We start from the raw sequence: 12,520 nt of genomic DNA, 5'->3' as shown, positions 1-12,520 counted from the left end.
AAACGTTATATTTTCCAAACTACCATTTTCCTCTAACATTTACTTAAGCTATTGGGTTTTCTAACTACTTAGAAGAAAAGATTAAAAAAATAATAATAATGCACATAAATAAGAATATATCCGAAGAAGTTAGCCCATTTGTCTAACTATTGAGTAGGCTATCGAATATATTAAAAACAAGAAACAAGAACATAGCTAAAAGAGATGAATAGTAGAAGTCCAGCAATGTCAGAAGTATACAATACAAGAAGAAAACTTTTAAGTTGTATTTTCCTGATCATCTATATATACCTAAATTCCATCCAAATTTTTTTACTGCAATTCGGCGGATCAACCAATATCACTCCATGAAAAAAGGAAAGAAAAGAAAAAGGATCAAATCTTCTTGAACGCCTGGATCAAAAGAAAGAAGCCAGCTGCATCCTGGCCATTCCGAGTCAACTCCTCATCCAACCACAAGTGCCTGCTCTCCGACGAGCTCCGGGTCTTGAACATGAACAGAGCACACCCAGATCGATCACAAAACCACCAGTCGTGGATGTCCCACATCAAATCCACCACGGATCCATCCACGAAGATCGTCTGATTCCCTCTAAAGTTCCACCTCAGCCGCCTCACTTGGACCACCTTCTTCTTGTCGATCGAAACCACCAGCTCCGCGTCCTTGGAATCCCCTTCGTCTCCCTTGCACCGGATCGAGATCTCGTGATCCTTTCCGTCGCCGCGGAATCGAGACCTGGTGGAGTAAATTGTCGTGCCATGGACTTGCTCCTTTCGGCTAAGGATGCAGAAGTCGGCGGTCGGGATCGTGCCCTCGAACCTCTTAACGAAGTCCCTGCTCATGTCGCCTAGCAAGAGGCTGAACTCGGCGTCGGCCACGACAACGAAGTAGTAGTCGTCGACGGGCTCGCATCCCGCGCCGTATTTGGCGATGGAGATGTCCCAGTAGAGGCCGATGACTAAGTTGTCGGTGACGAACGATCTGCTCCCCTTCTTCTTGGTGAGCAGCTGCCACTTGGGGCGGGACTCGACGTTGTCTTCGATGGAGACGGAGAGAGAGACGCCCGAGTTGTTCTTGGACCAAGTGATCTTGGTGAGGATCTCCTTCCGGGTTGAGAGAGTTGACTTGTAGACGCAGGTGGCGGTGCCGTGGCTCTCTGACGACAAGTTGACGGAGCTGTCGCCGAAGCAAGAGACGAAATCTCTCATGTCTAGCTGTAGAAGAAGAAGAAGATTTTGGTTTGGAAAAGAGAAAGGAGAAGAGAAGGTCTAATTAAGTTTAGTCTTTTCGTCTTCCTAAACGTAGACTTTGCCTCTTGGTAGAACTAACTAACGTGGTGGTGTTTGCTAATTGGTAACGCCTTGTTTTGCAAAAGGAAGGATAATTAAGTCAGCTAAGAGGAGTTAAACTTTGTTTGATTCCTTAATGTGCAGTATTAAAGGATTGGTTAACTTATGGTCGTGTTTAGAATGCCGTATTTAAAGTCTGGTTAACTTACGGTCATGTTTAGAAATATAGAATGCTACGTTGGTCACTATTTAATATAATTCTCTGATAAATATTATAAATTTGTAGGTAAATATATGAGGAGATATGCCACTAAATTACATTTTGCGTAATTTTCTTTAATACATTTTGGCACTTAAATATTTGCGTGAAGAGTACCTGAAATGAGGTCAAGTATGTTGTCTATGCTGACTTCTTCTCTTTCAAAAAAAAGTATATGTATAATTCATTGTTTAATGTCATAATCCGCCATAAATGCTATGAATTGTATTGTTTTCTAGTCAATTTGCTTTTGCTTTATTTTCAGGTAGAGAGAGAGAAAGGTTTGTTTTGCATTTATTGTTACTTTATTTTTTTCCAAAGTAAAAATCAGTATATGTTCTCTAATTATTTATATAAAGAGTGGTTAGTATGAGATTAAGTACATTATCTATGGACTACTTTTTTTCCCCAAATAAAAAGCATAATTCATTGGTAAATATTGTAATCCAGTGATGGAAAAAAAAAACTGATATCACTTGACACTTAAATATATATTCGAGAACCATTAGTACGAGTTATATATATATATATATATATATATATATATATGACTTCATACATTAATACAATTTTACTTATTATATAATTAATTTTTATAAAATACATTAAATCCGTAGGTAAATATACTAACACAAATATATCGCTTATGCTTGAGTAATTTTATTTAATGTCTTTCGACGCTCATATACTTACATAAAAGAGTGTTTGGAATAAGTTTAATCCATAATCCCTGTATAATTAAAGTAATATGTTGAGAATGTAATCCACGTATAATAAACTTTATTCAATAATTATCAACCGATTACGTAAATAATATTTATTTTAAAAGAGAAAATATTTGTAGACCAAGCATTCTTCATGTAAATATTTGACGATGAAAAAAAAAAAAGAGGAGGTGTTGAATTTCAAATCACTCGAAAACATAATATTAATTATAAAAAATTTCATTATTTGATGTGCGTATATCGTGCAAGTTAATCACCATAGTTGATATTATACTAATGTTGTGGGTCAGACCAATTCATGGCGTCCAAGCCAGTTTTAGCTCCCCTCGGCTTGGATAATTGCCAAGGACTACCATCTTCATTATTATCCTTTTCTTTTAACCATTGACCATTTGTTAGTTTGTCACATATAACATATGGTTGGCGACAAAAATATAGCATTATATTAGAAGGTTAAATTATCCCATCCAATAGATTATGCAAACAATATATCGAAAATAAGGCATAATGTCAACCATATGATTATTTAATAAACTCGTCGTGCAGTTCGGAACAATTCCACATAATACTTTATATCAATCCTTTTCACCCTACCACCTTTTAAATCACCACATAATATTAAACGTTGGGTATATATATAATGGAGTGTGATAAAAACGAGTAGGGTTCGTAAGGCCGACGTATCCAGATATGCTAATCCATTTTACCCACATATTATTATGAACTTTGCTTTATATCATTATATCTTATTATACTTTTAATTAATAATTATTAGATTCTTCATCCAAAATTAATAATGTTTGTGTCTTTTTTAATCTAAAAATTATTACTGATTTGAATAAAAATTATTTTACTCTTCTAAACTTTTATTTTGTATTGATAAACCATTCTGAACTCTCTCCGAATATATTTTATTAACAGAAATAAAATGATTTAATTGGGCCCCTTCTACAGTAACCGGAGAGTCTTGAGCTAATATTTTGAGGCCCCAGTTCCTAGAAGGGCTGGCCCTGATCTTTAGTAGTGAATCTAATTTTAGAGGAACTACGTAGAAATTTAAGGTTTTAATGGGCCAAAATAAATTTAGCCCAATGAAGCCACCCCGTTCCTCCCTTTTTTGGTAAATTAAATTTCATTAGCCATGAGAAATGACACAAAAATATATCAAGTATTTAGGACCAGACCGAGACCGAGTTTATACAGACAATGCCCAAATAGAAGAAAAACTCTTGAGATTGATTGCTCTAACTTAGCTTACTAGTCAACGACTCGGTTGTTAACCCTAGGACAATATGAGAAAGAAAATTTGAATGAGAAAATATAAATTTGGATGTTAAGACAAATATGGCAGCATTTTCAAGGGGTTGTAATCTTGTGTTTGATAATATTGATGAGGAGTTGAGAGTCGGATTCCAATCCATACAAACAAACTCGCCTTGACTTTTACAAGTATAAGATTGCCCATCGAATTCGTAGCAAAACCGACAAGAGGCTTGCTCTCACTAGACTGTGCAAGGAAATTCATCCTAGCCCTACAAAGGTAGTTGCATAGGCACCATCAAAATTGAATTTGATAGTGTTTTTAGGCAACTTGGCATAAACAATCAAGCCTTTAGGCATCTTTAAATTAGGTCAAGTTTGAAGGGATCAATTAGGGATTTCCATGGTCATAGTGGGCAAACAGTAAAAGAGGAGTTTGGTATGCAAGTTTTTTACAAAGAAGAATAGCCATATAATATATGGCAGTGCGGCGTATAGTACGTCGCAATGTAAACATAAGATATAGAACCATATAGTGTGTTGCAGTGCAGATATATAACTAGTGCAACAATAGTGTATGATAGTGATTGACAATATACGACCGTGTAGATTTATGTCATTAATATTGTGATTGAGTACATATATTATAATATATTTACGTGATATGATTACTTACTAAAAAGATAGAGAGGAGAAAACGAGAGAAGAAATCTCAACCGTAGCTAAGGTGACGTGTAATTAAGTGATATTTTATCTAGAAGTAATATAGTAATTATGAGTTGTTATTATTAAATTATTTTTTTAAAAGTTGTGTGAAGTAAGATGAGAAAGAATAATGATCAAATATACTAAAATAAGCAAAATTTATTTAGTTACTATACTATAATAAAAAAAACTTATATTTTAGAATTCTTGGCATGAATCTCATATTCCTGCCAAAATAAAATTAGAAAGACAGTGATGTATGTCTTGGCAATAACCTAATGGATAATTTGAAAGGAAAGAAATAGGAAGCTAAAATTGGTAATGACATGATCACCGATATCCTAAGAATTTGGAAAATATTGTTTCATAATAAATCTACGTTTAGATTTTTCTTCCCTTTGTCTCTCCTTATTGTAATAAACTTTGTGCGAATTCTATGCAACTTGACGCTTCCCCCTCATTTTTTTATTCTCAAAAAGAAAGAAAAGAAAAGGTGATTATAAATTTGAAAACTATTCATTTATTTTCTTCTTCTATTCAAAATGAGGAATCCTCATCCAAACCAGTTAATTTCGCAACCTTTTGCTACTTCCCATCTCCGCCGTTTAAATGGCCCTACTAATCCGACGAATTACAAATGTTGCCCTTTAGTTCTTTCTCATCTCTCGATCCCGCTCCTCTGTCTCAGTGTCTCGGACTCTCCCTCCTTCGAAACGATCAAATTAGGGTTTTCTATTCTTCCAATTATTACATTTGTCTTCCATCAAGGAGAAAGAACTCTTCGTTCGCGTAATTTCTGCTCTCTGGATCCGAGCCCTAGCATGCTCTTGCTAGGGATTAGGGTATCCTCTGCGGACGATGGAGATGGAGAGCTCGCGCAGATCCGCCGCCGCCGCCGCCGCTGCCATGTCCCGCTCCAGCGAACCTGGTATCAAGAAACCTAGGTTGGCGGCCGAGGCCACCGGCGGAGGAGGCGGCCGGGATCCACGCCTCTTACCGCCGGCGCAGAAGCCGAGGCCCGGCGAGAAGGAGAGGGAGAGAGACGAGAGGGAAGACCCCGCGAGAGGTGGATCACAGCAAGAATTGGTGGCGCAGTACAAGATGGCACTTGCTGAGCTCACCTTCAATTCGAAGCCCATTATAACGAATCTCACCATCATCGCCGGAGAAAATCTCCACGCCGCCAAGGGAATCACCACCGCTATCTGCGTCAATATTCTCGAGGTGAGCTGATACTTGAATTATTGTGAATTGCATCTCGGAGTAGCACCAATATTTGATCTTTTCGAAGGAAGGTTGAAAAACAAAACTTAGGGAATTGATTTACAAGTTAATTTCTACCTTTATCCGGAAATTTTGTGCAGCTTGTACTTCTAAAACTCCAAAAAGTTTTATTTGCGCATTGTTTATCTTGTACTCCTAAAAAATAGGACACTTGTACCTGCACCTAGACCAAAAGTCGATTCGTTATCCTCGGAGGAGGTTGTATTTATCTTTCCACCATGACGTTGTAGCTAAAATCAAAGTAAAAGCCTCTCATTCTATCTGGCACAGTATCTATTCTTTCTCACTATCTGATGCAAACAGTAGCTTTTCTTTGGATGACTTAATACCATATTATGGTTCATCTACCTTTATTGAATTAAAATATTATTGGACCATTTTTCGAATCCTGTTCTATTGTGTACTTCTGATGTTGTTTATCTGATGATAATGTTGATTCACAGGTTCCCTCTGAGCAAAAGCTGCCATCACTTTATCTCCTTGATAGCATTGTGAAGAATATTGGAAGAGATTATATCAGATATTTTGCTGCTAGATTGCCAGAGGTAGATAGTTCAATACTCCTTTTCTCTGAGAGAAAGTAGCGAGGACATTGCTCCTGTTATAATACTTCTGTCCGGCCATTTTCTTCACAATCTGTCACTTTATATGCTTATATTTTGTTGAATTGCAAAACATGTTGTTCTTGTATACTAATAGCATTCCTTCAAGTAAAGAGGAAGTATTTATCTTGACAATCAAATTAAAAGATATAGAAGAAACCATAGTGACATCTTTTACACTTTTTAGCTTAGGGGTTTTTCGAAATTTTCTTTTGCTGCCTTGTGTGCGTGCAAGACCATTTTGACACTCCATTGATGCTCCATGGATGCTTGCATATTTCAGGTTTTCTGCAAGGCCTATAAACAAGTTGATCCTTCTGTACATTCTAGCATGAGACATCTTTTTGGAACATGGGGAGGAGTCTTCCCTCCTGCTACACTTAAGGTGATTGAAAAAGATCTCGGTTTTCAACCCATCACAAATGGTTCATCTGGTGCTGCAACATCCCGGCCAGATTCTCAGTCACAACGTGCACCCCATAGTATTCACGTGAATCCGAAATACTTAGAAGCAAGACAGCGCCTTCAGCAGTCTACTAGGGTAAGCAAAACACCTAATATAGAAGTTGCCATTTGTTTCCTAGAGTGCTTAGGATGTATAAAGATTGATGTTTGTGCATCTTTTGATTTATTTATGTTGTATTCTATTTGACTGTGCAATTCACAACATTCTTTAGCTAGTGAGAAGTGTTGCTGCTAGTCAATGCTATTATATTCTTTGGAAGGAAGTACCTGATTGCCTGATTTAGTTGGATTGTTTTTGGACAAGAAATTACAAAGATAGCTGCTAGAAGATTTACATCTGTCCTTTTAGGTACACCAATTTGAGAACTTGAGAACTGGTAAATTGAGGCTTTTAGTAGCTTTATGGTGTTTAGGAATTAAAACATCATGTTGAATGAGGTAGGCATTCTATTATTGATTTGTTTAGTTGCCAGAATTAATCAGATTGAGGAATTTAAGAGAAAAGGGAAAGGAAAGTGTTTGGATAAGGTCCAAGTAGTGGAATGCAAAAGCTGATTGCTAGATGGTTTTGGGACCAAGAGAAACTGAGTTGTGGTATAGCACTCTTTTGCTATATTTGGTGCACCTCAAGTAGACTTAGAAAGCAAAATTATTATAGGACAGGCCATTGATTTGTGGATCTGCACAATCGATGATGGAAATATTCAGTCGAATGATGATCCACCTTTTTTCCCTACAACATGTTTGAGCTACAATTCGTCAAGGCCTTTTGGCATCATGTAAGTGCTTGTTTTTTCTGTTAAAAATACACAGAAGTTGAGGCAATAATCACGTTTGGTTCACCAGTGTATTTTTTGGTTTGGAATGGCATTATTTGGTCAAACTAATATTAGTAGGATAAAATATTTACCTAGGGTTGTAATAATTTTTTTTTTTTTTTTTTTTGCTGACACATGAAAGCAGTCCTTTAACATTAGGCTTTTAACTTTAAGATGAAAAACAGAATGTTAACTAGTTCAATTTAAATATAATTTTGCTTTCTGATCATTTGTTTCTTTTATTTTTGAAGGGACAGGAAGTAACCATTGATGACATTGGTAGCATGGTGACTTCTGGTGACAATACAGGAAGGTCTGACAGAACTACTACTGTAGGAAGTACAGCGCGCTGGACTGATTTGCCTAATAGTAGGCCCGTATGCATCTAGCTCCTTGATTCGGTTCTTACCTTATATTTTGCCAGAAAAAAAGATATTCTTCAGTTACATTATCATTATGGCCCTTACTCTTAGAAATGTTTCAGTTAAACACAGAAGGTTCTTTTTCCTGTTAATCTAAGTTCAAGTTTGGTATGCAAATGCAGCGTCCTCCGAGGGACTTATTAAATAATTCAATACATGAAAAGAAAGAATTGAGAGACGTCAGAGATCTTGAATTTTCCTCTGAGATCTCACGGCAGTCAAACCTTGGAGCTGGAAGGATAGGTGAGAGACTGAGAGAGCGAGACCCAAGACTACACTTTGGTGCAGGTATTGCTGCTTCTGAAACAACAGCTGGCAGAAGGAATGGTTTTGATCCAAATAAGGATTTCCGAGCATCAGGATCTATGGAGTTTGATAGCCAACAATCTTCAATTCACCTCAACAGTTCAGATAGAAGCAGACCATCATCGAAGAACTGGAAGAATTCTGAAGAAGAAGAGTATATGTGGGATGATATAAATTCTGGTGCGACAGATTATGGAGGTATTAATAGTAAAAGAAAGGGTGAATGGAATGGTAAAGATGCAGATGAATTTTCAAGGTTACAAAGGGGCAAGTGGAATCGTCTGGATGCCGAGCATCCAGAAACCCACTTGAACAAAATCGAAATCTTCCCTCAATTTGGCAAAATGATAGATCGGGATGGAAAAGTTCCACTATTTAAGGTATTCGTTTTCTCCTTACATAATAGAGTAGTTAGATTTGGTTTTGCATGCTCATCTCGTATCTGAATGTAAAAGGAAAATATATGTTACTCCCTTTTGTACGTGTATCTTATTATTGTGGCTAGGCTGTTCAAATTTGTTCTAGCTGGTAGGAGTGTTTATCTGATGAATTTACGAAGGATTGAATGAGAAGGGAATATTTACTTGTCTTCTTGTTGGGTCTGGTAGCAAATGGGCTTCACACAAGAACTTCACTACCTCATTTCAGTGCTGTACTGTTGACTGCTAAAATCTGCTGGCTGATATAAACTATTTCCATACAGGACCTGGAACAGCCTTTTCCACATGCTAAGCATGAATACAACTCCAGAATATGTAAGGAAGGTTCTGCAGAATTGCCATCTGAAGGAGGAGATGTCTCAGAACTTAGCACCTCTTCCTTGTGGGGCCTGAGTGCAAGGCCATCCGGAGCAACTGGTTTGGATCATATAACTTCCAGGGTTTCCAGTTCATCTTTACCATTATCTATGCCTCCTTCAGATACTCTGCTGTCAAAATTAAACATGTTGACTGAAAGACCAGCTGAAACATTTGGTCAACAAAGGAAAAAATATTTGCAACCTTCATCTCCATCTCTTCATTCACCACCCTCTTCTGCTCCTTTACTTCAGGAATCACCGAAATTTTCTGAGCGTATTCATCTTAGATCAAATTCTGTACCTAAAATGGGTCAAAATTCTGAGCAGCTTCAGCTAAAGTTGAATCAAGGAGCACAGACTCAACTCACTCAAGATTCTTTTCCCATCTCAACCAAAAATAATGTGCACCATTCACGCAATCTCAATCCACAGATAACATTATCACAGCCTTCTCAGCATCTGCAAAATCCATATGATTCCACTTCTTCGGCAGTCTATGTGCAGCCTAAGCAACATATTTCAGTGCAGCAAACTCAGGCACAGTTGCAACCTTCAATTCAGACTGGAAAAGCTCTTCTACCTGCAGACTCTGGAACTCATCAGATAGAAGTATCTGAAACGTGTGATGTAAATAATTCTGCTGTTGAACCGTCACAGAAACTGAGCACAAGTAACTTATTGGCCGCTCTTGTGAAGGGTAGACTGAATTCAGCAAGTAGTCTCCAGAACCAGAATATTCAACCTCCACTGCCTAGTGGGCCTCCTCCTGTCCATGCTTTGACATCGGCTGTTTTAGACACTTCCGCATCAACCTCGATTCCCGGAGTGCATAGTAATATACCATCTCCTGTGCGCCCTTTGATAGATGCTGTGCTTCCTCCCCTACCACCAGGGCCTCCACCACCAAAATCCTTAGTAGATACCACCTCTCAGAGTACCAACATAACTGAACCAGTGGCAAATCCACTTTCAACTCTGCTTGGTTCTTTAGTTGCAAAGGGATTAATATCCCAGACCGCAAAAGAAATGCCTAAAGTTCCAGGTAAGAGCTGTGACTTACCAAATAGCACCTCAAACCCTGTGATTTCAACTTCATCTGTGGCGGTAATCCAGCCAATTTCAATGAAAGACTCTTCTCCTCCTGAGTCAGTTGCTCCGGTGGGTTCTGCTTTGTTGGGACCGGCTGCAAAAGAATCAAAAAGTCTCATTGGAATTGAGTTCGAGTCAAAAATAATGCGAGAATATCATCCCCTGGTAATAAATTACCTGTTTGATAATTTAAAACAACAGTGTGATATATGCGGCCTAAGATTTATTCTCCAAGAGCAGCTTCATAGTCACTTGGATTATCATGCCTCGAAAAAGTCCCAGATGGCTGGTTCTAATTGTGTATCTCGAAGATGGTATGCAAACAAGAGCAACTGGATTACTAGATCTGTAGGATTGCAAGAGGGGGGATTGGACTCAACTGCTTCTCTACCAGAGCTAGACCTAGTTGATGAGAAATGTGAACCAATGGTTCCTGCTGATGAAAGCCAGATTATATGTGCATTATGCGGCGAACCATTTAAAGATTTTTATTCTGAAGAAAGGGATGAATGGATGTATGAGGGTTCAATGTATTTAAGTATACCAAGTAGTCAAGGTGGCATGGAGAGCACGGATGAGACTGAAGGACATGTTCCCATTGTTCATGCCAAGTGTATGTCTAGAAGCTCGTCCAATGGCATGGAAGTGGGAGCATAAAAATTTGGTACTGCCTTCTATATTGATTGGCCTACTTCTGATCTCGCATTTTTGTTTTTCTTGTCTTTATTTTTAGGTTTGCTATTTTCTCCTCTTTACCCATTAATTGATTAATTAATTGGTTCTGTTAGATTTCATACATGAAGTACTAGCATTGCTTAGATCTTTTCCTGATTATGTTACTCGAGGGTAAAATGGATTTGCATATTCTGTTGTGCTGCTTATTTGGGCTCTTGATTCTGAGGTTGTTGAGATATGATTCTTGCTACTGGTTGTTTATTTTCCTCATTGCGCCAGTTTTCATTTCCAAGAACTTTGATTGGTTTGCAAAATTTCTGTCTAATTACATTGAACCAGGACCATCTATTACTCATTGTACTGGAGATGATCTGTTGTCATGTTTTAATTGGTAGAGCCACTGTAGTAACTGGCATGTGCTGATTGTTTTCAATGAGGTTGTAAATACTGGTAGTTAATCTTAATTTCATGCGAACTCCCCACTTTCCCCAATCTTTTCTTCCAAATAATTACTCTTATACATTTAAATAAAATGTGGGCATCATTATCTGTTATTTATGATTTCTTGGTCATTTGAGTTTGGCATTGCAGTCAGAGCACTGATTTAAAATGAGACAGGAGAACAAATGCTTGTGACCAGCGCGTTCTTATATTCAGATTTGCAATTGTTTGGACTGCCGTGTTGATTGTTCCCTTTTATTTTCTTTTTATTCTTGCAGTGCTGGACAAATAGTTGATATTTTAAAGAGAAACCCTTGGAACTTCTTATGATGGTAGTTCCAAGGAATGGAAGCAAATGTGCCTGAGGTTTGGTCTACTTATACATGTTTAAGTTAACAGGGGCTATTGTTACTGTTCATGAAAATTAGTACGTCTTTTGGCTACCATATGTTCTCTCCATTTCCATATAATTTTGCAAGAAATAGATAAGCATTTTGATTGCTTTTTGCCCCTTCCTTTGTCAAAATATTCTTCAACGTGGCATGCTAATGTTCTAATTTACTTCCATGGAGTGAACTGATTTTTTGCTTATCCAGCATCAGATGTTAACAGATAAAGGGTGGAATAATTTTGTTTTCTAAGAGATCGTGATTGGTAAACCACGTCTGAATGGTAAGTGCGCCATAACCACATATGAGTTATCTGTGCTTCTATGTTCCTCATCTCAGACTTGTGCGGTATGAAGTTATTCTCCCATGTAACTTGTGTTTATCACAATGTGGGCAATATAAACTCCTTCTTTACTGCAACTCTATGTAAGAATTGTAATGTTTGCTTTTGTTTACTTTCTTCAATGTTTGTGAGAGGTGCAAGTACTATTTCCTCTTCGTCCTTTTACTCATTTTTCCTTTTTGAGAAGTGTCAGAGTAGTGCAGTTAGTTGTAGTTAAAGCTGAGGAAGACAGCAAAATTTGAAGCAGAATTAGTATGATTAAGGATTTAGCTTTCGGTAAGCTAACAAGATTTGTAAATCATATAAATGTCTGGATGTGAATTCCTTCAGTTAGAAGATCATCATATCAAAGGCAACAGGAGAAAATCATTCTTTTAACTTGGTCCGTCGCATTCGTTTGGCCACAATTAACATTAACAAAAATCGACGCTGCACACCACAATTAACGTTAATTATATCTTTAACCGGTTAATTCAAGGATTGGAGCTTCTGGAAGTGCTCTATCTCGCTGCCACTTTATATCTTAATTCTATGCGTACTTGGCAAAGGATTGTGGATGGCAAGCAGCTAAAAGGTTCACTGCCAGTGTCACTCCGCTATTCTTTAACTAAGCTGTTAAGCCTTATATATTTTTTTTGTGTGTTAAAG

General features: G+C 37.6%; 2 protein-coding genes across 2 annotated transcripts; one reads left to right on the top strand and one right to left on the bottom strand.

Moving 5' to 3' along the window:
- Positions 1–242: 242 nt before the first annotated feature.
- Positions 243–1,258, bottom strand: LOC140792630 (uncharacterized). The gene has a single exon (XM_073143733.1). It carries the CDS (start codon positions 1,207–1,209, stop codon positions 376–378), a length of 834 nt encoding a protein of 277 aa, XP_072999834.1. The 5' UTR covers positions 1,210–1,258; the 3' UTR covers positions 243–375.
- A 3,514-nt stretch (positions 1,259–4,772) lies between these two features.
- LOC140792067 (polyadenylation and cleavage factor homolog 4) lies at positions 4,773–11,731 on the top strand. Its single transcript, XM_073142882.1, has 7 exons — positions 4,773–5,463; positions 5,967–6,068; positions 6,409–6,666; positions 7,660–7,785; positions 7,953–8,516; positions 8,840–10,688; positions 11,419–11,731. Exons 1-6 carry the CDS (start codon positions 5,098–5,100, stop codon positions 10,679–10,681), a joined length of 3,258 nt encoding a protein of 1,085 aa, XP_072998983.1. The 5' UTR covers positions 4,773–5,097; the 3' UTR covers positions 10,682–10,688; positions 11,419–11,731.
- Positions 11,732–12,520: the final 789 nt, after the last annotated feature.

Source organism: Typha latifolia, chromosome 7 (assembly GCF_019914945.1).
Source record: "Typha latifolia isolate L0001 chromosome 7, TyphaL0001v2, whole genome shotgun sequence".
NCBI lineage: Eukaryota > Viridiplantae > Streptophyta > Magnoliopsida > Poales > Typhaceae > Typha > Typha latifolia.
Note: the sequence above shows the minus strand (reverse complement) of the source record. Positions and strands in the feature narration are given on the sequence as shown.